The sequence below is a fragment of the Panthera tigris genome, chromosome C2 (assembly GCF_018350195.1).
Source record: "Panthera tigris isolate Pti1 chromosome C2, P.tigris_Pti1_mat1.1, whole genome shotgun sequence".
Lineage (NCBI taxonomy): Eukaryota > Metazoa > Chordata > Mammalia > Carnivora > Felidae > Panthera > Panthera tigris.
Window position 1 is genome coordinate 67412913 of NC_056668.1, and position 26499 is coordinate 67439411.

Consider the following 26499-nt stretch of genomic DNA (forward strand, 5'->3'; position numbering starts at 1 on the left):
CTACCAAAATAACTGCTGCTGTTATCTTGGAGTACATTACTGGAACGTACAGTCCTAGGACAAGGAAGGCAATCTGTCCCCTCACCTTAGGGTAACGAGAGCACATCTGAAGTACTATATTCTAGTTACCACATTTTTTAAATGTTTATTTATTTCGAGAGAGGGCACGCACACGCATGTGTGCCAGGGAAGGGCAGAGAGAGAGGAAGAGAGAGAATGTCAAGCAGGCCTATGCTCAGCATGGAACCCCACATGGGGCTCAATCTCACAACCCTGAGATCATGACCTGAGCCGAAATCAAGAGTCGGATGCTTAACCGACTGAGCCATCCAGGTGCCCCTAGTTACCACATTTTTAAGAGGGATGGCTAGGAAACTAGAATCTAGGCAGTAAAGTAGTAGAAAGCAGCAAAAGGCCCTAAAAGGTCACATGGTGTGAGAAAGCCATTAGGCTTAGCACGCTGAAAAGAGACCAGAGGAGTGGGAAAAGTGTACATGATAATAGCCTTCAAATATTAATAAACTGTCACATGAGAAATGTAATTTTTGTATCACACAAAAATGTAAATTATATGTTATAGGTTTTTATTCCAGTTCCCTCAAGGAATATATTAATTTATCACTAATGACTCCAAAAAACTATACCTTAGTACTGGGCCAAGGGTAGCAGCTATTTATTTAAGGTCAATGTTTACTATCAACATTTTAATGTGGTTCAGAGTCGTAGTTCTGTTTACTTGCCCAGAATGGCAAAAGTATCATATTCTACCCTAATTATACCAAAAATAAATAAATAATTACCATGCCCAGCAATAACACTGATCTTTCAAATGATATATTTTTTTAATTCTTTTTATTTATTTTTGAGACACAGAGACAGAGCATGAGTGGGGGAGGGTCAGAGAGAGAGGGAGACGCAGAAAGAATCTGAAGCAGGGTCCAGGCTCTGAGCTGTCAGCAGAGCCTGACACGGGGCTCAAACTCGTGAACCACGAGATCAAGACCTGAGCCGGAGTTGGATGCTTAACCAACTTAACCTAGGCACCTCTCAAGTGATATTTTGACAGTTTTTCTTAGGGTGCCAGGCTGGCTCAGTCAGTAGAGCATGCAAACCTTGATCTGAGGGTTTTGAGTTCGAGGCCCACATAGAGATTATGTAAAAATAAAATCTTTAAAAAAACAAACAAAAACATTTTGTTTTGTTTTGTTTTTAAAGAATGGAGTTTCTCAATTTGAATTAACATGAAATACTGACTACTGTTCTTATCACTTTAAGGTCTTTTATAAAATAGCTCAGAAATTAAAATAATGTTCCTTTCTGGTCCTGGTAAGATTGCATAAATAAATAAATTCGAAAATTAGCCATAGCTCATAATTATATGTATGTCTATAAGTGTCCTTTTATTCTGTTGATAGACACATTCCAAATCAACTTACCTATGATGTGAAAAACAGAATATGGGAAAGTAGTATTTTTTATCTAAATGAAAAAATATACAGTCAACCCCTGAACAATACAAAACTTGGGGCGCCAATCCCCACACAGTCAAAAATCCTTTTTAACTTTTGACTCCCCCAAAACTGAACTACTGATAGCCTACAGCTGACAGGAAACCTCACCAATAACATCAACAGTCAATTAACACTTACTTTGTACGTTATGTATTACATACTGTATTCTTACAATAAAGTAAGCTGGAGAAAAGAAAATGTTATTAAGAAAATCATAAGAAAGAGAAAATATATTTACAATATTGTACTCAATTTATCAAAAAAGATCTGCGTTACAAGTAGACCTGCACAGTCCAAGCCCCTGTTGTTCAAGGGTCAACTGTACTTTAACATACTCAGAACTCACCTTTTGAAAGCAGTTTTCTGAATTTCTGTGTTGCTGAAAGCTGTTGCTCTGGGCTATTGGAAAATATCATTTCAATCATGTCAGAAGTAATTACACCACCCTGGAAACACAAAAAAGCAAAAATGATAAAATTGTAACTCTAAATCAAAGGAAAACAAAGACAGTATAAACTGTGGCCAACATTATTAAGTTAATCATATTTATCTAGAAAAGTCACACAAAGGTAGGATAATCTTTACATGTAGAAATGTCTGAGATGATCAACGATGTGACAAAGCCAAATACTTTGTCTATCATTAAGGAGCTCATGGGGGCAACCTGAGTGGCTCAGGTTGTGATCTCCCAGTTGTGGGATCAAGCCCTACGTGGGTTCCACACTCAGCTCTCTCCCTCTCTCTGCCCCTCCCCCATCTCTAAATAAATAAATAAATAAATAAATAAATAAATAAATAAATAAATAAATATTGTGAAAAAAGAAGCTCATGACAATAAGAAAGTAATCTTATGAGTAAATACTAAGAGAAGGCGTTTATTATTCTTCCTCTCCTTGCTCATCACATGGTTGGTTGTTCCTTGTCTTTCAGACAAATTTGTTAAATTCTAAAAGAAGGCTTTTCATGGTCTCCAAATCTAAAGGAACTGCTCCATCTCTATCACTCTATTTTAATTCTATGCCAACCCTTTTCACTATCAGGTATTTTTCTCAGTTATGTGTTTACTGCCCAGATTCCTCCAGTATAGCAGATTTGTGAAAACCAAAGACCCTGTCCATCTTACTGTTCTATCACCGAAGGCTGGTGTATAGAAGATGCTCAATAAATATTTATGGAGTATAGAATAATCCTGTGTAATTCACAGATTCTAGCTGCTACCAAATTCAACAGCTGACTCAAGTTTACTTAAAATTTCTATTTTCTTTATTAAAACTTTTCAGTTTTCCATTATTTTCTTGCTTTCTTAGAACTTTTCCACTTTTTACTATAACCCATCCCCAATATTAGCAGTTAACCTACTTCTTAGGGTCACCTGTCAGAATGAAATAAAATTCCTGTCATTTCATGAAATATTAGAGTCAACAAGATGAACTGTGAAGAAAACTGCATTGAGTTGTCAATGATAGCTGGTTGGGAAACAGTGCTTACCAACAGCACTGGTTGGTAAACAGCACTTTACCAAACACTTGGCAAATCCCAACTGGGAGAATGAAGCATTCTGCTCTTAACAGTCAGAAAAGTAACTACTTTGAAACTTACAAAACTGATACCTGAATAAACAAAGGTATCTATATGATTCTGTTATGAATGTCTGGATACACTTGGATATACACATTCATTCTCTCTCTCTCTCTCTCTCTCTCTCTCTCTCTCTCTCTCTCTCTCACACACACACACACACACACACACACACACACACACGTTTTCTTCCCTCTTATTCCCTAATGTAAGATGTATTGACTTTACATTCATGGTATTTAAGTACTGTTAATTTTATATCCCAGCATTTAAGTAACAGGATATCAAGGAGAGAACTGAACATCACTCAAAGACTTTGCATCTTCTTCCGGGGAGGTTAGTACATTTTTACTTGCACAAACAGTAACTATATCATGTCACATGGAGGTATAACTTTGTTATTTATTTATCTGAGTCTCAGTATGGTTTAAGGAGTTGTGTATACATGCCAAGTTGCCAAGGAATGTTACTAGGATAGTTAATTTTATGTGTCAATTTGGTTAGGTTATAGTAGCCAGTTGTCTGAACACACATTGATCTAGATATTGCTGTAAGAATAATTTTTAGATGTGATTAACATTTAAACTAGTATAATCAAGGAAAGCACATTACTCTCTAAAATGTGAGTTGGCCTCAATCAGTCAGTTGAAGAAGGTCTTAAGAGCAAAGACCGGTTTCCTGAAGAAACTTAAGCCTCAAAACTACATCAACACTTACCTGAATTTCCAGCCTACTGACTTGCCCTACGGATTTTGGACTTACTAGCTCCAACAATTACATGAGCCAATTCCTTAAAATCAACCAATCAATCTCCTACAGTTGTTTCCTCTATAGAATCTTAGTATTATAATCCACAAAATACTTCCTATTAATATCCACTTAAAAAAATGGACAGCTTGACTTTCTGAAGGGCCTGGAAGAATTCACCACAAAATCATAGTGTTGGTTGGGGCGCCTGGGTGGCTCAGTCGGTTAAGCGTCCGACTTTGGCTCAGGTCATGATCTTGCAGTTCATGAGTTCAAGCCCCACATCGGGCTCTGTGCTGACAGCTCAGAGCCTGGAGCCTGTTACAGATTCTGTGTCTCCCTCTCTCTCTCTGACCCTCCCCCGTTCACGTTCTGTCTCTCTCTGTCTCAAAAATAAATAAACGTTAAAAAAAAAATTTAAAAAAAATCATAGTGTTGGCTACAATGTCTATCTACATAGATTCCAAAATGATTTAAACTGCTCTCCTAATTAAAAAAACAAAAAACAAAAAAAAAACGGTCCATAAAAACTAGAGATCTATGAAGTAGAAAAATATATATAGGATACTGTGCACAATATGTCACAATTTGCTTAAAAGGGAGGAGGAAGAAAACTTATTTTCTCAAGAAGAATAAGAATCCAGTAACAGAGGTTGCAAATGAAGAAAGAAATTGGGTCACTGAGGTAGAAGAAAGATTTTTTTTTGAAAACTATATATGATCTATTAAAACATAACTGATTAATGAGAAATCTATACAGGTATCCATATAAACAAAGCATAATTTTTAGATCCTCATGTAACCTCAAGAAAGTTATAAAACAGGTTGTAATAGAAAAGCCAACAGCTGTGATATGGAACCAATTTTTAAAATCATATAAACATGCCCAATTTGATAACTGAAATGAATAACAAACTGGGATTTTCTTTAAAGTATCCCTTGTTATTCAACTTTTAAGGAATAATTTTACAATTATCTTTTTAAGTTTTAAAAGCTGAATTAATCTTCACAATTTAGTTAATTCTGTTTAACTGTATATTATTCAAACTATAAAAAACATCTAATGAACCAGGATATTAAGTATATGACCTCTTTTCAAAAATGAAATGCCAAGTAATTTCTGTAGCCATTTACTAACCGCTTTTTAAAAAACCCAAATAGAAAGCTAAGCCTCATATCTTCAGAAACATACTAAAAAGAGTTTCTTTCATGATCTTACTTACTGGTGCCATCTCCATGTTATTAATCTGAGCCTCATGGAAGCCTCCATCTGACATAACTTCTTCTTCTGTTTCTTCCTCTGCTGTAGCAACATTTCTTCGCTTGAATAACTAAAAAATAAAAAATCATTACCAAGTATTCTAATACAAAGGAGTTAAACATCAAAAAACTAGGCTCCCCACTTAAAAGGCAATAAGGAAAAGATGGAGCTTTTTGAAAATCATTTTAAAAATTCTAAAGGTTGTGCCACCTTCAACTTTCATGATGAGGAACTAGTTCAGAATTCTCCAGTCTTATAATCTAATGCAATTAACAATCACAATATGCTGTTACCAACACCTGATGTGGTAAAACTTACTAAGAGAAGCCTAACACTGCACGACATATAAGAAGAGTAAGGGTGAAAAAGGAGTCGAGGCACGCTTGGCCATTCCCCTTTCCTTTACGTGAAGTTGGTAACACTATGGTCTTACCAATACATCGTGGGAAAGGATAAAAATGATGTCAGAATGGCTTAATACTTCCCTCCTTAACCTCAAAAATAACGGACTGAGACTTCACAACCTTTCTAACCCGTCCAACAACCAGTGATGACATGTGACTACTACCTGAAAACTAACTTTAAATCGTCAATTTGTGTAGGCCAAGAATATTTCTACCTAAAGGGAGCCACTAAGGTGTCTCATTGTATCTTTTTTTTTTTAATGTTATTTTTGAGAGAGAGAGAGAGACAGACAGAGCACAAGCGGGGGAGGGGTAGAGAGAGAGAGGAGGAGACACAGACTCAGAAGCAGGCTCCAGGCTCTAAGCTGTCAGCCCAGAGCCCAACATGGGGCCCAAACTCACAAACCGTGAGATCATGACCTGAGCCGAAGTCAGACGTTCAACTGACTGAGCCACCCAGGCGCCCCTCCATTATATCTTCAATAGTCCCAGGCAGTTCACTTTTTCATCAAACCATGACAGAGGACCAATACCTTATCCTCTCACCCTATGCAACCCTGTCTAAAAGCAGACAAATGCATAAAATAACAGGTTTCGGCCAATGGATAAGAGGCAGACCAGGCATTGATCCTTCAGAAAAGGAAAGAAGTAAGATTGGCCCTATGACTGCCTCAGATTATTACCTACACAGAGTTTTCAGGCTGTCGCACAGGGAAGACAACACCCAAACAGGGTCTACAGGCTCACTCAGTTGAGCAGACAGAGTTTAGAAATGAGGAGGCCAAGACAACTAGAATCCACAGGCAGAGTAATAAACAGATCAATATAGAGAGAATTCTAAAAATCTGCAGAAAGTTCCCCATGAGTCTTTAGCTTCCTGCTAATAAGCACAGGTGTGTAAGGAAAAGCTGGGAAAGGAATCACCCCCAACAAACATGCAGAACAATTTTGACAGTTATATCAGTCAAGAGATATTCATGTTTCAACCAGATAGAAAAGACTTAGGGTACCTGGGAGGCTCAATTGGTTAAGCATCGACTCTTGATTTCAGCGCAGGTTGTGGTCTCACAGTTTGTGGGATCAAGCCACATGTCAGGCATACGCTGACAGCAGAGCCTGCTTGGGGTTCTCTCTCCCTTTCTCTCTGCCCCCTCCCTCAAAATAATAAACTTAAAAAAAAAAACACACACACAGAAAACACTTCCTAACATATAAAGGGCATTTAGTACAACACTCAGAAGGAAATGGACTCAGCACTAAAGCTAAATTAGCCCCTGGATTAAAGGATATTAAAGTTCCAGCCCAATGAAACGTAAAAACAAACGTTACAAGTAATTTACTAAACCCAATGACAAATTCAGAACTATATGTATTTAAAGATACAAGAACTCCAACAACAAGCAAGATAAAATTCATAATTCTTAGAATTCAATTGGAAACTACGAAGCACTAAAAAGAAGAGAGAAAAATTAATCAAAATCACCTAGAAATGACAAAAACGGCAAAATGGAAAAGAGCATTATAAATGTTGTTATATATTCCACATATTTGAAAGGTAAAAGTACAGCCATGAGGAGAGAGAGGAAGAGATGAACAAAAAGGCTAAGCAAATACCTAGACATGAAAAATAAAATTTTTCAGATGAAAAGCACACTGGATAGGATTAACAGCCAATTACATATTGCAGAAGAAAAAATTAGTGAATTTAAGGACATAGCAATATAAACACTCCAAAATAAAAGAGATGGAAAAAAGACTGAAAAAACTGTACAAAATATAAGTCAGTTGTGGGACATCAAGTGGCCTAACACACATGCACTGGAGTTCTAAGATTGGGGTAGGGGAATATATTTGGAAAATGGCCAAAAATTTCTTTTTTTAAATTTCAAGTTTTTATTTAAATTCCAGTTAGTTAACATTATAGTATATTAGTTTCAGGAACAGAATTTAGTGATTCATCACTTACATGTAACACCCAGTGCTCATCAAAACTGCCTTCCTTAAAACCCATCACCCATTTAATCCATCTCCCCCCACAACCTCCCCTCTAGCAATTCTCACTCTGTTCCCTATGTTTAAGAGTCTGTTTGATGGTTTGCCTCTCTTTTTCCCTCCTACGTTCATCTGTTTCATTTCTTAAATGCCACATGAGTGAAATCATACGGTATTTGTCTATGACTTATTTTGCCTAGAATAATACACTCTAGCTCCATCCACTTCATTACAAATAGTACGACTTCATCTTTTTTTATTGCTGAGTAGTATTCCATTGTACATATACACCACATCTTCTTTATCCATTCATCAGTCAATAGACATTTGGACTCTTTCCGTAATTTGGAATTCATTCATGTTTTCTGTCCATTTCTTAACTGGATTATTTGACTTTTGGGTGCTCAGTTGTATAAGTTCTTTACAGATTTTGGATTACTAACCCTTTATCAGATATGTCATTTGCAAATATCTTCTCCCATTCTGAAGGCTGCCTTTTAGTTTTGTTTCCTTTGCTGTGCAGAAGCTTTTATCTTGATAAAGTCCAAATAGTTCATTTCTGCTTTTGTTTCCCTTGCCTCCAGAGACATGTCAAGTAAGAAGCTGCTATGGCTGATGTCAGAGAGGTTGTTGCCTGTGTTCTCCTCCAGGAATTTGATGGTGTCCTGTCTCACATTTAGCTCACTCATCCATTTTGAATTTATTTTTGTGCATTGCCTAAGAAAGTGGTCCAGTTTCATTCTTCTGCATGTCGCTGTCCAGTTTTCCCAACACCATCTGTTGAAGAGACTATCTTTTTTCTATTGGATATTCTTTCCTGCTTTGTCAAATATTAGTTGACCATGTAGTTGTGGGTCCATTTCTGGGTTTTCTATTCTGTTCCATTGATCTATATTTATATTTTTGTGCCAGTACCATACAATCTTGATCACTACAGCTTTGTAATATAACTTGTAGTCCAGAACTATGATGCCTCCAACTTTGCTTTTCTTTTTCAAGAGTGCTTTGGCTATTCAGTGTCTTTTTTGTTCTACAGTTTTCAGAGTACAGATCTTTTACCTCTTTGGCGGGTTTATTCCTACGTATCTTGTAATTTGGGTGCAATTGTAAATGGGATCAATTCCTTGATTCTCTTTCTGCTGCTTCATTATTGGTATATAGAAATGCAACAGATCATTGTATGTTGTTTGCACCCTGTGACTTTACTGAATTCATATATTAGTTCTAGCAATTTTTTGGTAGAGTCTTTTGGGTTTTCTACATAGAGTATCATCTCATCCGCAAATAGTTATAAAGTCTGACTTTTTCCCTGCTGACTTGAATGCCTTTTATTTCCTTTTGCTGATTGTTGAGGCTAGGACTTCTAGTACTATGTTAAATAACAGTGGTAAGAGTGGACATCCCTTTCTTGTTCCTGAACACAGAGGAAAAGCTCTCCTTTTTTCTCCACTGAGGATGATAGTAGCTGTGGGTCTTTTGTATACAGCCTTTATGATGCTGAGATACGTTCCCTCTATCCCTATTTTGTTGAGGGTTTTTATCAAGAAAGGATGCTGTACTTTGTCAAATGCTTTCCCTGCATCTACTGAGAGGATCATGTATTTCTTATCTTTTTTAATAATGTGGTGTATTACACTGATTCATTGAGAATATTAAATCATCCTTATTGCCCAAGGATAAATCCTACTTGATTGTGGTGAATCATTCTTATAATGTACTGTTGGATTTGATTTGCTAGCATTTTGTTGAGAATTTTTACATCCATGTTCAGCAGGGATACTGGACTGTAATTGTCTTTTTTGGTGGGATCTTTGGTTTTGGAAAAGAGGTAATGCTGGCCTCATAGAATGAGTTTGGAAGTTTTCCTTCCATTTCTATTTTTTGGAACAGTTTGAGAAGAACTGGTATTAACTCTCCTTTAAATGTTTGATAGAATTCCCCTGGGAAGCCATCTGGCCCTGGACTTCTGTTTATTAGGGCATTTTTGATTACTGATTCAAATTTCTTTGCTGGTTACCAGTCTGTTGATGTTTTCTATTGTTCCTGTTTCAGTTCTGGTAGTTTACATGTTTCTAGGAATTTATCCATTTCTTTTGCATTGCCCAATTTGTTGGCATATAGTTTTTCATAATATTCTCTTATAAGTGTTTTTATTTGTGGTATTGGTTGTGGATCTCCTCTCTCCTTCATGATTTTATTTGGGTCCTTTCTCTTTTCTTTTTGACAAGTCTGGCTAGGTGATTATCAATTTTATTAATTTTTTCAAAGAACCAGCTCCTGGTTTTGCTGATTTGTTCCACTGTTTTTTGTTGTTGTTGTTATTATTTCTATATCATTTATTTCTGCTCTAATATTTATTATTTCCCTTCTTCTGCTGGCTTTAGGCTTCATTTGTTGTTCTTTTTCTAGCTCCTTTAGGTATAAGGTTGGGTTGTATATTTGAGATTTTTCTTGCTTCTTGAGGTAGGCCGGTATTGCATATACTTCCCTCTTGTGACCCCTTTTGCGGCATTCCAAAGGATTTGGACTGTCGTGTTTTCGTTTTCATTTGTTTCCTGTATTTATTTCTTTAATTTCCTGGCTGATCCATTCATTCTTTAGTAAGATGTTATTTTTTTTAAGTTCATTTATTTTGAGAGAGAGAATGTGTGTGTGTGTGAGAGAGAGACAGAGAGAAAATAAAAGAGAGAAAGAGAGAGAAAAAGAGAGAGAGAGAGAGAGAGAGCATACAGGGGAGAAGCAGAGAGAACCCCAAGCAGTCTCCATACTGTCAGCACACTCCGACACAGGGCTCTAACTTGAACCGTGAAATCATGACCTGAGCTGAAACCAAGAGCCAAACACTTAACCACTGAGCCACCCAGGTGCCCCAAGTAGAATGACTAACCTCCAAGTAGAATGCCACCCAGGTGCCTCCAAGTAAATGGATCTAACCTCTATGTATTTGTGGTCTTTCAACATTTTTTCTTGTGGCTGACTTCAAGTTTCATAGCATTGTGTTCTGAAATATACATGGTATGATTTCAACCTTTTTGCACTTGTTGAGGCCTGGTATGTGACCCAGTATGTGATCTCTTCTAGAGAATGTCCCATGTGCACTCAAAAAGAATGTGTACTATGCTGCTTTAGAAAAAAATATTCTAGATATATCTGTTAAGTCCATTTGGTCCGGTGTGTCATTCAAAGCCATTGTTTCCTTGTTGCTTTTCTTCTTAGATGATCTGTCCATTGCTGTAAGTGTGGTGTTAAAGTCCCCTACTATTATTGTATAATAATAGTTGATATGATATGTTGTTATTATGATATAGTGCTCCCCCCTTCATTTCTTGTTGCAGTCTTTGTTTTAAAACCTAGTTTGTCTGATATAAGTATTGCTATTCTGGCTTTCTTTTTGATGTCCACTTGCATGATAAATGCGTCTCCATCCTCTCACTTTCAATGTGGAGGTGTCTAGGTCTAAAATGAATTTCTTGTGGGGCACCTGGGTGGCTCAGTCGGTTGAGTGCCCAACTTTGGCTCAGGTCATGATCTCGCAGTCTGTGAGTTCGAGCCCGGCGTCAGGCTCTGTGCTGACAGCTCAGAGCCTGGAGCCTGCTTCTGATTCTGTGTCTCCCTCTCTCTCTGCCCCTCCCCCACTTTCTCTCTCTCTCTTCAAATTAAACATTAAAAAAAAATATTTTTTAATGAGTCTCTTGTAGGCAGCATACAGATGGTTTTTATCCATTCTGACACCCGATGTCTTTTGATTGGAGCATTTAGTCCATTTACATTCAGAGTAATTACTGATAGATACAAACTTAGTGGCATTTTATTACTTGTTTTGTTGTTGTTTCTGGAGATGTTTTTTGTTCCTTTCTAGTCTCTGTCACTTTGGTCTTTCTTTCCCATTTAAAGAGTCCCCTGTCATCTTGTGGGGCTAGTTTTGTGGTTACAAACTCCTTTAGTTTTTGTCTGGGAAACTCTTCTACTTCTATTCTGAATGACAGCCTTGCTGGACAGAGTATTCTTGGCTGCATATTTTTCCTATTCAGTATGCTGAATATATCATGCCACTCCCTTCTTGCCTGTCAAGTTTCTGTGGAGAGATCTGATGTTAACATTATTTGTCTTCCCTTCTAAATTAGGGACTTCGTCTGTCTTACTGCTTTTAAGGTTTTTTTTTTTCTTTATATTTTGCAAATTTAACTACAATATGTCCTGGTGTTGGCCCGCTTTTGTTGATTTTGATGGGAGGTGTCTGTGCCTCCTGGACTTGGATGTCTGTTTCCTTCCCCATATTAGTTTTCAGCTATAGTTTCCTCAAATAAACCTTCTGCCCCCTTTTCCCTCTCTTCTTCTGCTGGGATTCCTATGATACAAATGTTATTACGGTTTATGGAGTCACCTCATTCCCTAGGTCTGCATTCATGATCTAGTATTTTTCTTTCCCTCTTTTCATCTTCATTATTTTCCATAATTTTATCTTCTGTGTCACTTATTCACTCCTCTAGTTCTTCCTTTCTTGTGGTCATTATATCCATTTGTTTTCAAATCTTGGTTATTATATTTTTCATTTCAGCGTGACTAGTTTTTTAGTCTTTTATCTCTGTGGTAAGGGACCCTTGGTGTTGTCTAAGCTTTTCTCAAGCCCAGAGTATACCTTTATCATTGTTGCCTTACATTCTGGTTCAGGAATATTACTTAACAACCTTTTCAATTAGATCCCTGGCCATGACTTTTACTTGCTCTTTCTTTTGGTATGAATTCCTACATCTTGGTATTTTGTCTAGGTCTCTGTCTTCTCTGTGTTGGGAAAGCCTGTTATGTTTCCTGCTACTAAGAGTAATGGCTTTATGAAGAAGAGGTCATATACTGTCCAAGGCCTAGTGCTTCAGAAGTGTCTCTGGTGTGGGGTGCCTGGGTGGTTCAGTCGGTTAAGCATTCAACTTTGGCTCAGGTCATGATCTCGCAGTTTGTGAGTTCGAGCCCCGCATCAGGCTCTGTGCTAACAGCTCAGAGTCTGGAGCCTGGTTCAAATTCTGTGTCTTCCCCTCTCTCTCTGTCCCTCCCCTGCTTGCACTTTCTCTCCCTCTCTCTCTCAAAAATAAACAAAATTAATAAAATTTAAAAAAGAAGTGACTCAAAAAAGTAAAATAAAATAAAATAAAATAAAATAAAATAAAATAAAATAAAATAAAATAAAATGACTCTGGTATATGCTGTGTGCACTCTCCTGCTGTGTTTGACTGCTCTTTCCCTCAGGTCAGTCCTCTGTAGAGTTTCTCCTTTCCTGCAGTGGGCAGTGGGGATTATCTGAACATTGGCCAGAGTATGGTGAGTTTTAACTAGGTGTGCTCTGGTCTGCTTGTTAAAAGAGACTTGGTGGTACTTCCACTAGAGCTGAAACTTCACAGAACTCATGGTCAAAAGACATGGTGTGTGCAAGGGCCTGTGCTGGTCTTCTGGGGGAGGGGCCCGCTGCTCTAGTTCTCAAGTACAACTGCCTTAGTAAAGCTCCACCTGCAGAGGGCAGGAGACCAGGGCCTAGTGTAACAAATGTAAGCCACCCCGGTTGGCGCTGTGCTGCTTACTGACGTTAGTTTATACTAAGGGGTAAGGGAGGAAAATTATTTCAGCCAGCCACCTAGTCACCAGAGAGGGAAACTCACATCCCACCACCACAAAGCCCTCCCAGAAGAGCAATTTCCCCTGGTGTATCCCAGGCATCCCTTAGCTCACTACCTTCACCCTGTGTCCTAGCCATCTGGCCACCCAGCAGTACACTGCACCTTGGGGTCTATCCCAAGCAGGCCCGCTGAGTTTTCAAACTCCAAACTTTACGAACCTGGCATGACATGAAGCTGTGCCGGTCCTCTGAGGGAGGGTCTCACTGCACTGAGACTGGTGCAGGTTTGTCCCTGGAGGGCAGTTGCACCAAAGCACAGAGGCATGGAGTTTGGAGTAAAGTGCAGCAGAGAGCCAGTGTCCAGGTTAGCCACCTTCAGCTGGTGTCTCTGTGCCTATACTGAGGGAAATGGTGCCCACCGGCTCTTTTCTCCCCAAAGAGGCAATGCCATCTCTCCCAGACGCACTCCAAGAAGGGGAACCGTCTCTCTCAGTGAGTCCCAGGGGACTCTAAATATTAACAATGAACAGTTGAAAACAGTTGAAATTCAAAAGATATCATTTACAATAGCATTGAAACTATGAAATACTTAGGGGAAAATCTGACAAAAAAACTACAATCCCTGAGAGAAATTTTAGACCTAAATAAACGGGAGATACGGTCCTTATGAGTCAGAAGACTCATTGTTACGATAGGAATTCTCCCCCAGCTGATCTACACATCTAACAAAATCACAATCAAATCCCCAGAGCAGGCTTTTGTGCACAAACTGACAAGCTGTTTCTGAAGTTCATATAAAAATGCAAAGGACCTATAACAGCCAGAACAATTTTTGGAAAGAACAAGGTTAGAGAGCTAGTAATATGATTTCAAGACTCATTATAAAAGCTACAGTAATCAAGACAGTGTGGTAAATAAGACATATAAATAAACCAATGGGAACAAAATAGAAGTTCAGAAGCCAGATCCACACAGAGATGGTCAATTGAATGTAAATGGTTTCAAGGCAATCAGTGAAGTAAAACAATCTTTTCAAAAAATGACACCTGAACAACTGGAAATCCATATGTTTAAAAAAAAAAAAAAGGCTCCTTTCCTCTTATTTCACATTATATACAAAAATTAAATGTGAATTATCATAGACCTAAATTTCAACTATAACAAAACTTCTTAAAGAAAACATACAAGAAAATCTTAAGTGACCATGGATTTGGCAAAGATTCTTAGATCTGACACACAAAAGCATAATCCATTAAAGAAAAAAACATACATGGAATTCCAAAATCAAAACCTTTGGTCTTCAAACAGCACTTCTGAAAACAAAAAGGCAAGCCATCAGCTGGGAGAAAATATTTACAAAACACATATCCAACAAAAGACTTGCATCCAGAAAACAACTCAATTAAAATACTAAGCAGACTTTAAAAAATAAAACTAAACAGACTTCACTAAAGTAGATATACAAAGGGGCAAATGAACACATGAAAACATGCTTTCAACTTCCATCATTAGGGAAGTGCATAATAAAACCATAATGGCATACTACTATGCACACCTTAGAATAGATAAAATGAAAAAGACTGACCATACCAAATGCTCAGAAGGATGTGGAGCCAATGAAACTCTCGTATGCTGCTGATGTGAAGGTAAAATAGTACAACCCATTTTAGCAAACAGTTGAGAGCTTAAGTACACACCTACTATACAACCCAGCCATTCTCCTCCTAGATATCTAGAGAAATGGAAACACATGTCCATAAAAAGAGCTGATCATGAATGTTCATAGCAGTTTTATTTGTAATCACCAGAAACTGGAAACAATCCAAACTGCCATTAACAGGTGAACAGATAAACCAATCGTGGCTTTATCTGTACAACAGAATGCTATTCAACAATGAAATGGAATGAACTACTGATACAACAACATAAATGAATCTCAAAATGATTAAGCTGACTGAAAAAAGCCAGACAAAATAGAATACATATTTTTTCAGTCCATTTATGCAAAATAATCAGTGGTGACCAAAACAGATCAGAAGTTGTTTGGAGATAGGTGAAGGGTGGGGAAAAGGTACTACAAAGGTATACCAGGAAAGTTGGATAGCAATAAATATGTTCACTATATTAATTACAGTGATGATTTCACATATACATATCTCAAAATTTAACAAAGTGTACACTCCATTGTATGTCAACTATACAGCCATAAAGTTGCTTTTTTAAAAACACAGAAAAAATAAACTGAAATACATCGATTTTATGTTAAACACTATGAGTTCCTAATAATATTAAAATACAGACTTTCCTGCTCCCTCTGGAGGATGCTAAGAAACCAATTCATTTTGAAAATGAAGACAGAGAAAATCCAGTTATTTCTTTTTCCTATATGACTACTAATTCAGGAAAACCAAAACCTGCAGTTTGATCCTCTCAGATCTTGCTTTTATGATTTGTTAGGTAGGTCTGGGGCAGTAGTAAATTTATGGCTAATTAATCTCCACTATTGAGGCAAGACTCTCCTGAATACCTAATGGCCCCGTAAATGAGTTTCTCCAGTCTGGCTATAGGAACAGGAACTAGTGTCAGCACTGTGTAAGGGCCAGGCACTGCTCCCTCTGATCTTTTTGGATGATAAGTTTCTCTTGCCTTAGTAGTCTCCTCAAGCACATATGCTGATCAGTACTCTGCTGAATATTCAAAAAAACACTTTGAAGATCTCCAGGCTTCTCTCTATAGACACAAGTCTCCCTTTTGGTATTCCCTCCTATGAATGGATGTCTTTGTCTCTCCAGACTCTCAGCTCTGTCTCCTCAATTCAGGAAGGCTTTGGCCCTTAGTTCCCTCTCCCTGTGTTGCAACCTGGAAACTCTGTTGGGCAGTAAGATGAAGCAATGACAGGGCTCAACTGATTTGTTTCCCATCTCTAGACATCACTGTCCTTCACTGGCTAATGTCTGGTGTCTTGAATTAGTGTTTCATGTATTTTGTCTGGTTATTCTTGGGTTTGCTTCAGGTAGGAGGGTAAATCTGGGCCCTGCTATTCCACTTTGGCTGGAAGCAGAAGTCCTCAAAGTGCCCTAATACTCAAAAAATCCCACTTTTGGCTAATGGGAACCTGTTCAAGCTATCTCCTGATTCTTTTCAACACAATTTTCAATGGTCTTAAACTTCCTTGCTCTATGTTATGAAAAAATATTACACATTTGCCTTGAATATTCCCTACCTTTAATCAAGAATCAGGTGTTTTTTCCAAGAAACCTTGTTCCTTTAAGAGAAAAATTCTCTAATGACCACAGTCTCAGGGTGCTAGAGGTGCTCACTGATACAAGGTATTTCACTACTTCTAAGCCTTTCTAGGACAAAGCTGGTTTGTGTGCATGTGTTTTAAAAAGAAAACACATAATGAATCCCTAATGATATCGCCAATGCAAATTTATATAACCTCTTTGATTTTATATTTCTATTCTTTCGGAAGCTAAAAGATCTAGGTTCCTAATATTAACATAATTATGTACTGTATCCATACACAAATATGCGTAGTTTCAAGATCAATCCTGTATGATTACGAAAGCAGTTGATGATTTCTTTCTACTCTTTTTTGTCCTTTAGATACAGCCCAACAGAAATAATTAACCATTCTGTCATATTTCAAAGTGTATTAAAGTATTTCCTCTCTGTGTGGTTTAGCCACAAGCATGACACAGAGCTAGACCCAGCTGAATCTTCTTGTTTATTTTTAAGGATTTCTTCATTACGATTTCATTTTGTTTCACAACTACTAAAGCATTTGCAGGACTTCTAAATCAAGCCTAATCACTAAAATTACATCTATTGGCATTGCAAAATTTATATCCACAAGCAGTGTTTTTAATATGGAATGGCAGGATACTGTTACGATCTTTACTATGGGTCATGAAAACCACAACTGCTGGTAAACAAGTAGGATTTGAAATAAAAACACCAAAGCGCTTACATCACAAGGATGATGACAAGATAAGACAGGAGAAATTTCCAGTTAAGGGAAGTTCTAAGACTACAGCGATACAGCAAGAACACAGGACAAACAATTCTGACTGGTGCTAGAGGTCAGAAAATGTAGGGAAGAGGTCTCCAAAGGAAAAAATATGAAAGTGATAAATTATCTGATAAGTTTAAGCAAGTAGAAAATCAGATAAAAATAACTTAAAAGAGCTGTAAAAGAAAAGGAAAAGCAGCCAGGAATCAGAAAAAAAGCCAAGCAGGTAAAAAAAAAAAAAAAAAAAAAAAAAAAAAAAAAAAAATCAGACAATTAATGCCAGGAAAAACAAATACAAAGAAAGGAAATGTAACCACGGTATACTACTCAGCTCAGCAATAAATGATACTTACATAGGATAGTACAACTGTTTAGGAGAATAGACACATGGGAAAAGTCGTGTAAGAGCTTAAATCTTCACCTACCATAACAGAACATCAATAGATAATACTTTAAATTGATAAATAAATAGTTAAGAGGATTGAAGTGGCTTACTTGGGAATGAGACCAAGAACACTGGTGGTTTGGTTTCAAGTACTGTAGTACTATTTACCTTTTTCAACAACATGTATTACTCAGAGAAAAACAGGTTTAAAAAAAGAAAAAACTGCCAAAACAATCATGATCTGTATGCCTTATCTACAGACTACATGTTGCCTGCACTTGTCAACCAAGTTAATTAATGGAAGTTGCCTGTCCGGAAGTTTATCAACTTGCTCACTTCACAAGATATTTCTTATAACTAGAAACATCAGGCAATTTCTATTTAAGCAGCACTAGGTTACCTATTCACTCAGAGTTAACAAGAGTCTGCTTAATTCAAATTTATAAGTACTGGCTCAATCAGAATGATACCAACTAGCAAAATATTTTGCCAAAAATAATTTTAGTTTGGTCTGTAAGTGACAAGTATACAGGGGTCATTTTTACAGTGCTGTCCAGATATAACAAAAATTAAATGTTAGTCTGCTAAAAGGATAACCCTATAAAGATGCAGCAAGTTATCTTTTGTGCACTTGGCAACATCAACTCCTGTGCTACTCTCACATCTAGCTCATCAGCTGGCCTAGACCTGTGAGGTTTCCCAACAGATGCCAAAGCAACTGTGGAAAGATAAACAGCACCTAAACGAGTCTGTATCTTACTGATATTTACCATTTTACAAAGCAGGCATGAAACAAGTACTGTTATGGTATTAAGAAGCCTGATTAGTTTTTACCAGTTGTTTCTACGTTACACGGCACATAAGAAATTAAGAAATGAGGATTTTCAATAGAGCAGTATTCCAAAAACTTATCACAGAAATTTATTAAAGCCATAGCAAAATTTCAGATCTCATACAATGAAGCCAATAGAATTTCAACTACAAATATTTTTAGCCCAATATATGGGACCATACTTGCCACTTGATATATTAAGGACAGGGAGCATTTGCCTTCGGGCAGGTAAGTGAATACAAAAAATTTATTTACACAGACTTTACAATGAAGTCTAATTACATGAAATCACCCATCACCAAGAAGAGAATAATATGAACACTGTTAATGGCAGAGTATCATTACTACACCTTCAAATGGCTTTATGCCAAATATGATGCATAAGCTGGTGGCTATATTCAGACCTATACTTGGGCTCATGTACATATATTTATGTATTCATATATAGGAATATAAATATGTAACAATGCTATTATGATTTCTGAAATTTACTACCAAAATAGAAGCTAATATAAAAGTTTATTCAAAGAAAAGGTTCCACCTCAAGACACAGAGATGAATAAAGAGGTAATAAGAAACCCAGAGAAACTCATCCTTTTATGACTAAGTGGTAACTCATAACTTAATTTACTACACTTAATATAAACTTTATTATAATATTACAAACTCTCTTTGCCCAAAAATAACAGTAACAATGACACTGTTTGATTCAAATATCTACAGCCCTAACAAAAAAAAAAACAACACTGAAGTTGTAATGTACTCTTAGACTTTAACTACTTGGATTTTCCATGCAGCGTTACTCAAAAAAACAGTGTATGTTGAAAACAGCTCACTGTTAACTGCAAAATATTTATGACAGATTACCGTATTTCTCAGGTATGAAAGGACGGAGTCATTTATTCGCCTTTTATGGAGCTTTTGCAGTGTGGGGGTCAAATGGTCCTTCTAAGCTCAAAAATCTCTCCTTAGCAAAAAAAAAAAAAAAAAAATGTAACGTAGGGGCGCCTAGGTGGCTCAGTCAATTAAGCATCTGACTCTTGGTTTCACCTCAGGTCATGATCTCATGGTTTCATGAGTTCAAGCCCCACATCAGGCTCCACTGACAGTGCAGAGCCTGCTTAGGATTCTCTGTCTCCCTCTCTCTGCCCCTTCCCCACTCACGCTGTTTTGGTCTCTCTCAAAACAAATAAACTTAAAAAAAAAAAGTCACCTAAATGTCTTTAAATCTCTTTGCCAAAAGGGATGGGGATGGACTGTTCATTCTAAGCATTTTTAGAGGAAGGTAAAATGAGAGAGAGTCCCAAATTCTCCTGTAGATGTTCAGATGTTAAGTTAAAAATGACCAAAATTAAAAAAAAAAAAAAAAAAAGAAGATAAAAAATCAATGTCCTAATGAAGCCTGCAGAATTTAGGGGTAGAAAGACATATTCCTTGAGATTTCACTTTAAAATACTACATAATAAAGAAACGTAAAGATAGACATGAACCAAGTATGGCCTGCTACTGACAATTACTGAATCCATAGGATGATTTTATAAGGTTCACTATCTATTCTTTAATCTTCTATGTTTACAACTTTTCAAATCAAAGATTGTAATGAAAAGCAGTGTTTTATTGGTCACTTGAGAATTCATTAATATGCACATAAAATCTTAAGGAAGCTCCAACTTTAGAAAAATAAAACACACTAAAAACAAATAGGCCAAAATATTAAACAGTGGTTGTATTGGGAATATGAGAACCTGAGAGATTTCTTTATTCTTGTATTCTACTTTTCATCACCTCCTCTCCCGGACTCCCAAAACATGTTGATTTTATGATACAGGGGATACACACACACGCACACACACACACACACACTCACACATCCAACACCGTCAAAACTAAAATAGAAGTGGTTTCAGGCTTAATATGTTAACATTAAGTTCTTTAAAATAAATTTAAAAGGGTAAAAGGATTTACCTGCTCTTCTCTTTTCTGCTTGCGTAACTGCAGTCCCTCTTCCTCCCTCCTCCTGCGCATCTCATCAGGATTCAGGGACTTATTTTTGTAACTTTTCAGGCGAAAGTTCTCTTTTCCTGGGGTGGTCATGATTTCTACAAAAATGAGAGAGGAAGGGAACAAATGAGCTTAGCTTATGGTAAGGAGCTCTGTTATTCTAATAGCTCAGCCTTTTAAATATATACATGTCCACCCTCACTCTGTAGGGACACCAGAAATGGGTTACTTTTTTTAACAGCTTTATTAAAGTGTACAAGTCAATAGCTTTTGGTATTTTCACAGCCATGTGAAACCATCACCACACGTTTTTTTGGTTTTTGTTTTTTACATTTTTATCACCTCAAAAAGAAACTGCATACCATCTTCCTATCACTCCTATTCAAGACATTTCATATGAACAGAATCACATGTGTGATCTTTTGTGCCTGGCTTCTTTCATTTAGCATATTTTTAAAGTTTATCTATGTTGCAACATATAGCAGTACTTTATTGCTTTTTATGGCTGAATAATATCCCATTATATGGATATACTGCATTATATTTTGTATCTACTCATCAGCTGATAGACATTTGGGTTCTTTCTTTCCACTTTTTGGCTATTAGGAATAATGCTTCCATAAACATTTGTGGACAAGTTTTTATGTAGACATATGTTTTTTCTTGGGTATATACCTAGGAATGGAACTACTGGGTCACACAGTAACTGTTTAATCGTTTCAGGAACTGCCAAAATATTTTTCCAAAGTGCTGTGCTATTTTACATTTCTACCAGCAGGGCATAAGGGTTGACAATTTCTCCACATCCTCGCCGACAATTACTATTACAATTTTTGGTATCTGCTGTCATTTCACATAAATTTATTTCCCAACTGTATATCCTCCATAAAAAAAAAAAGTCTATTCAGATTCTTCACCCATTGTTAAGTCGTCTTTTTATCACTGAATTGTAAGAATTTTTTATATATTCTAGATAGAAATCCTTATGAGATTTATATTCTTTAAATATTTTCTTTAATTCTATAGGTTGTCCTTTCACTTTCTTAATGGTGTCCTTTGAAACACAAAAGTTTTTAATTTTGATGAAGTCCAAATCAATCTATTTTTTTGTTGTAGTTGCTCATGCTTTTAGTGTCATACTTAGGGATTATAAATCCTAAATTTCCTACTAGGAGTTTTAAATTTTAGCTTTTACATTTAGGTCGGTCATTCATTTTGCGTGATTTATTATATATGGTATGAGGTAAGGGTCCAAATGCATTCTTTCATAACTGGCTACCCATTTGTTCCAGGCAGGCACCATTTGTTGAAAAGATTTTTCTTCCTCCACTGATCGTCTTGACACCCTTGTTGAAAATCAAATTGACCATATCTATATGGTTTTATTCAACTCTATTCCATTGATCTGTATGTATATACCCTTATGCTGATTCCACATAATCTTGAGTACCATTTTTGTTAAGTTTTGAAATCAGGAAGTATAAGTCCTCCTATTTTATTCTTTTTCAAGATTGTTTTGGCTCTTCTAGACACCTTGCAATTCCGTGTGAATTTTAGGAGTGAACAATTTATCAATTTCTACAAAGAACTGAGCTGGGATTTTGATATGGACTATACTGAATCTGCAGGTCAATGTGGGGAGTATTGCCATCTTGATGTTAAATCTTCCATACCACAGACAGGATGTTTTTCTATTTACTCAGAGCTTCTTTAGAATCTTTCAACAATATTTTGTAGTTTTCAGTGTTGTACACTTCGTTAAATTTATTCCTGTTTTAATTTTTTTGATGCTATTACAAATGAATTTTTTTCTTAATTTCACTTTTAGATTGTTCATGATAAGTCTATAGAAATACAATTGACTTTTTTGTATACTGACTTCGTATTCTGCAACTTTGCTGAACTTGTGCATCAGCGCTAATATTTTTTTAGTGGATTCCTTAAGATTTTTTACATACCAGAGCATGTCACCCGCCAGGGACAGTTTTCTTTCTTTCCAATCTTGATGACTTTGTGTATTTTTTTTTCATAAGTACCATAGTTAGATACTCTAACACAATGTTAAATATAAATGGAGAAAGCAGACACTCTTGTCTTATTCCTGATCTTAGGGGAAAAGCATTCAGTTTTTCAACATTAAGTATGACATTATCTTTGAATTTTTCATAGGTGTCTTTATTCATGTTGAGAAAGTTCCCTTCTATTCGTTTTTTTTTTTAATGTTTTTATCAATTAAAGAGTGTTGGATTTTGTCAAAAACTCTATGTCTTTGGTGATGACAATGTGACTTTTGTTTTTTGTTTTGTTTACTGATACATTACAGTAATTGGTTTGTGAACTTTACACCAACCTTGCATTTCTGGGATAAATGCCACTTGGTTGTGGCATAAAATTCTTTTTATATGCTGGTGAATTAGGTTTGGTAGTATTTGGAGGATTTTTGTGTTTATCTTCGTAAGAGATAGTGGTCTATAGTTATCTCATAATATCTATGGTATCAGGGTAATACCAGCTTCATAAAACAAGTTGGGAAGTATTACCCCTCTCAATTTTTAGGAAGAGTTAGAATTGTTCTTTAAATGTTTGGCAGAATCCAGCAGTAAAACCATTTGGGCCTGGGCTTTTCTTTGTGGGTACCTTTATGATTAATTCAATCTCATCACTTGCTATAGGTCTACTATTCAGTGTGTCCATATAAATGTTTCAGCAATTGTCTTTCTAAAAATTTGTCCATTTTATCTAAGCTATGTAATTTATTGGTATACAGTTGTCCATAGTATTCCTTTATAATCCTTTCCATTTTTGCAATCCCAGTAATTTCTGATTCTACTAATTTAAGTCCTTTTTCTCTAGGTCAGTCTGGCTAAAGGTTTGCCAATTTTGTCAATCTTTTCAAGAAACCAGTTTTTGGTTACCTTAATCTTCTCTACCATTTTTCTATTTTCTAGTTCATTAATTTCTACTCTCATCTTTATTATTTCTCTCCTTCTGCTTGTTTTGGGCTGCTCTTTTTTCCAGTGACTGAAGATGGAAGGTTACTGATTTGAGATCTTTCTTCTTTCTTAATATAAGCATTTATCACTAGAAGTTTCCCTGTAAGCACTGTTTTCTTTTTTTTTTTAATTTTTTTTTTAACGTTTTATTTATTTTTGAGACAGAGAGAGACAGAGCATGAATGGGGGAGGGGCAGAGAGAGAGGGAGACACAGAATCAGAAGCAGGCTCCAGGCTCTGAGCCATCAGCCCAGAGCCTGACGCGGGGCTCGAACTCACGAACCGCGAGATCATGACCTGAGCCGAAGTCAGACGCCCAACCGACTGAGCCACCCAGGCGCCCCAAGCACTGTTTTCTTAGGTAGTAACTTCATTTTCATTTTTCTCAAAGTATTTTCTGATTTCTCTTTTCATTTCTACTTTGACCTACTGGTTATTTATGAGTATGTTAATTTCCACATATTTGTGAGTTCCCCAAATTTCTGTTAGTGATTTCTAATTTCTTTCCACTGTGGTCAGAGGACCACCTTTTTTATTTCAATCCTTTTAAATGTATTAAGATTTGTTTTGTGGCCTAGTATATGATCTATCCTTGAAAATGTCCCACGTTCACTTCAGATGCCTAGTTACCTCTAGTAACCTACTTACTAGTTACCTCTGATAACACGTTTTGCTTTAGTCTATTTTTTCAGATATTATAATAGCCACTCCAGTGTTCTTGTTATTGCTGTTTGCATAACAGATCTTTTCCATCCTTATACTTTAAACGTATTTGTATCTTTAAACTTAAAGTACATCTGTTGTAGAGAACATATAGTTGGGATACTCTGAAAATCTCTGCCTTTTTTATTACACAATTTAATCAATTCATGTTTAATGTTATTACTTACAGTTTATTTACAACTGCTTTTTCATTTTCTATGTGTCTCATGTCTTTTTTGTTCCTTTATTACTTTGACTGCTTTCTTTTGCATTAGGTGAAAATTTTCTAATGAAGCACTAAAATTTCTTTAATGACTTTTTCACTGTATTTTTAGTTTTTCCCCCTAGTGGCTGCTCAAGGGCTTACCATATAACATTTTAACTTCAGACTTATACTAGCTTCAGATTTATTACTTGCTTAATTCCAGTAAGATGTAGAAATGCTATGCTATATAGTTCTACTGCCTTTTCCTCCATTTGATGGAATTATTGTTATAGATATATTTAATGTTACAAACCTAATAATGCACTGTAATAATTATTTATCACCTATATTCATTTCCTTAGCTTGACATAGCTTTGCCTCCACTCACTTCCTCTGTGCTATTGACAGATATGCTACAAATATACTACATTCCCATACCTTATAAGCCCAAGAATCAGTTTTAAGAAAAAAGGAGAAAAAATATGTCCTTATATTCTCTTTTAAAGCTACATAATTACCTTTACTGGTACTCTTCATATGGATTCAAATTACTCTCTTGAGATTACTTGCTTTCAGGATAAAAAGCTTCCTTTAGCATTCTTGCAAGGTGGTCTGTAAGTAATAAGCTCTCTCAGTTCCTGTTTATCTGGGGAAAATCTTCATTTCGCTTTCATTTTAAAAAGATAGCTTTGCTGGATATATAGGATTTTTGGTTGACTGTATTTGTCTTTGAGTACTTAAAATGTATTATTACACTGCCTCTCTCCTCCATTGTTTCTGCTGAGAAGTCAGCTATTCTTCTTATCAGTGCTCCCTTGTAAATTAATTCCCTGAAGAAGAGATGAGGAGCTATTTTATGACCCGCTTTTCTCCCTAACCACCCAACCAAATCTCTGAACTAGGGCTCTCAAGTTGGGAGTACAGACAATAGCACGCTTCTCTGAGTGATAACCCCTACAGGCGCTGAGTATTTTGTCCAGGTAGGTAGGAGGGTGGGTGGCACCAGAACTACCTCTCCACCACATATACCAAAACTTAGCATCAGCATCAGGCACCTGGGGGTGGGAAGAGAAATCCTGATGTCCTGCTCCTCCCAAGAAAACCTTCCCCCAAATGGAAGCCTAGGGCCATTTCCAGAAGCTTTAAACAGCTGTTTTTAAAGTTTTTCCCACTTTTACTAGGGAGTGGGTCTGTAGAGCTCCTTGTGCAGTCAGACTGGAATTCACAGAAGAGTTCCTTTTAAGATGATTTTATTGCACACCTGAATTCAGAATCATTTGATTTATAATGCGCTGTGTTGCATCATCTATTTTACCTGAATCTCTTAACAAACACATGAGGCAAGAAATTATTATTCTCATCCTTTACAGTTAAGGACTCAGGAGGCTAAAAGAGGTGACTTGGCCAGGGTTACATAATACAAGATACAGCAAGGATATGAACCTACGTTCCCGATTATAAACCTGATGCTCTACTGTTATGGACTGAACTGTACTCCTCCACCCTCACCAACTATATATATTGAAGCCCTAACTTCCGATATGACTATATTTGGAAATAGGACCTTTAAGAAGATAATTAAGGTTAATTAAGATGTCATAAGTGTGGAACCCTAATCCAGTAGGACTAGTGTCCTTATAAAAAGAGGAAGAGAGGGTGAAAAGTGTCCTTATAAGAAGAGGAAAAGAGGCACTGGGTGCCTCAGTGGGTTACGCATCCAACTCTTGATTTCAGGTCATTTCAGGTCAGGTCATTATCTCACGGTTCGTGGGTTTGAGTCCCACACTGGGTTCCCTGTGCTGACTTAGGTCCTAGTGCAGTGCCTGCTTGGGATTCTCTCTCTCTCCCTCGCTCTCTGCCCCTTCCCTGCTCACACTCTCTCTCAAAATAAATAAACTTAAAAAAAAAAAAAAAGGAAGAAACACACCAGAAATCTCTTCCCCCATTCTAACCCCCTATGTGCCCACAAATAAGGCCACGTGAGGACACAGCAAGAAGGTGGTCATTTGCAAGTCAGGAAGAGAAGTTCCACCAGAAACCAACCCTGTTGGCACCTTGATCTTGGACTTCTGGCCTCCAGAACTGGGATAAAATGAATTTCTGTTGTTTAAGCTACCCAATCTGTGGTATTTTTTACGGCAGTCTAAGCAGACTGATACATATACCCAGTGGCATTTTGTCAGATTGAGTTTTACTAGACTGAAAGGCGGGGGCAATGCAGATGAGAATTTGCAAATAATCCTGAAGGAATCACTTAATGGTGCTGAC

The 26499-nt window shown here is 36.7% G+C and overlaps 1 protein-coding gene across 8 annotated transcripts in view; it reads right to left on the reverse strand.

The window, feature by feature from the left end:
- Positions 1-26499, reverse strand: part of KPNA1 (karyopherin subunit alpha 1) — a 68597-nt gene that overhangs the window by 26409 nt on the left and 15689 nt on the right. For 3 of the 8 annotated variants that reach the window (XM_042956393.1, XM_042956391.1, XM_042956394.1), the window contains 4 exons: positions 20296-20429; positions 14689-14733; positions 5060-5167; positions 1858-1957 (listed from right to left, as the gene is read on the reverse strand). In XM_042956393.1, coding sequence (XP_042812327.1) covers positions 1858-1957; positions 5060-5167; positions 14689-14733; positions 20296-20424 — 382 coding nt within the window. In that variant the 5' untranslated portion in view covers positions 20425-20429. Of the gene's footprint in view, positions 1-1857; positions 1958-5059; positions 5168-14688; positions 14734-19197; positions 19298-20295; positions 20430-24749; positions 25917-26499 lie in introns of those variants that run through there. The other 5 variants (XM_042956389.1, XM_042956388.1, XM_042956390.1 and 2 more) reach the window with 4 other exon arrangements.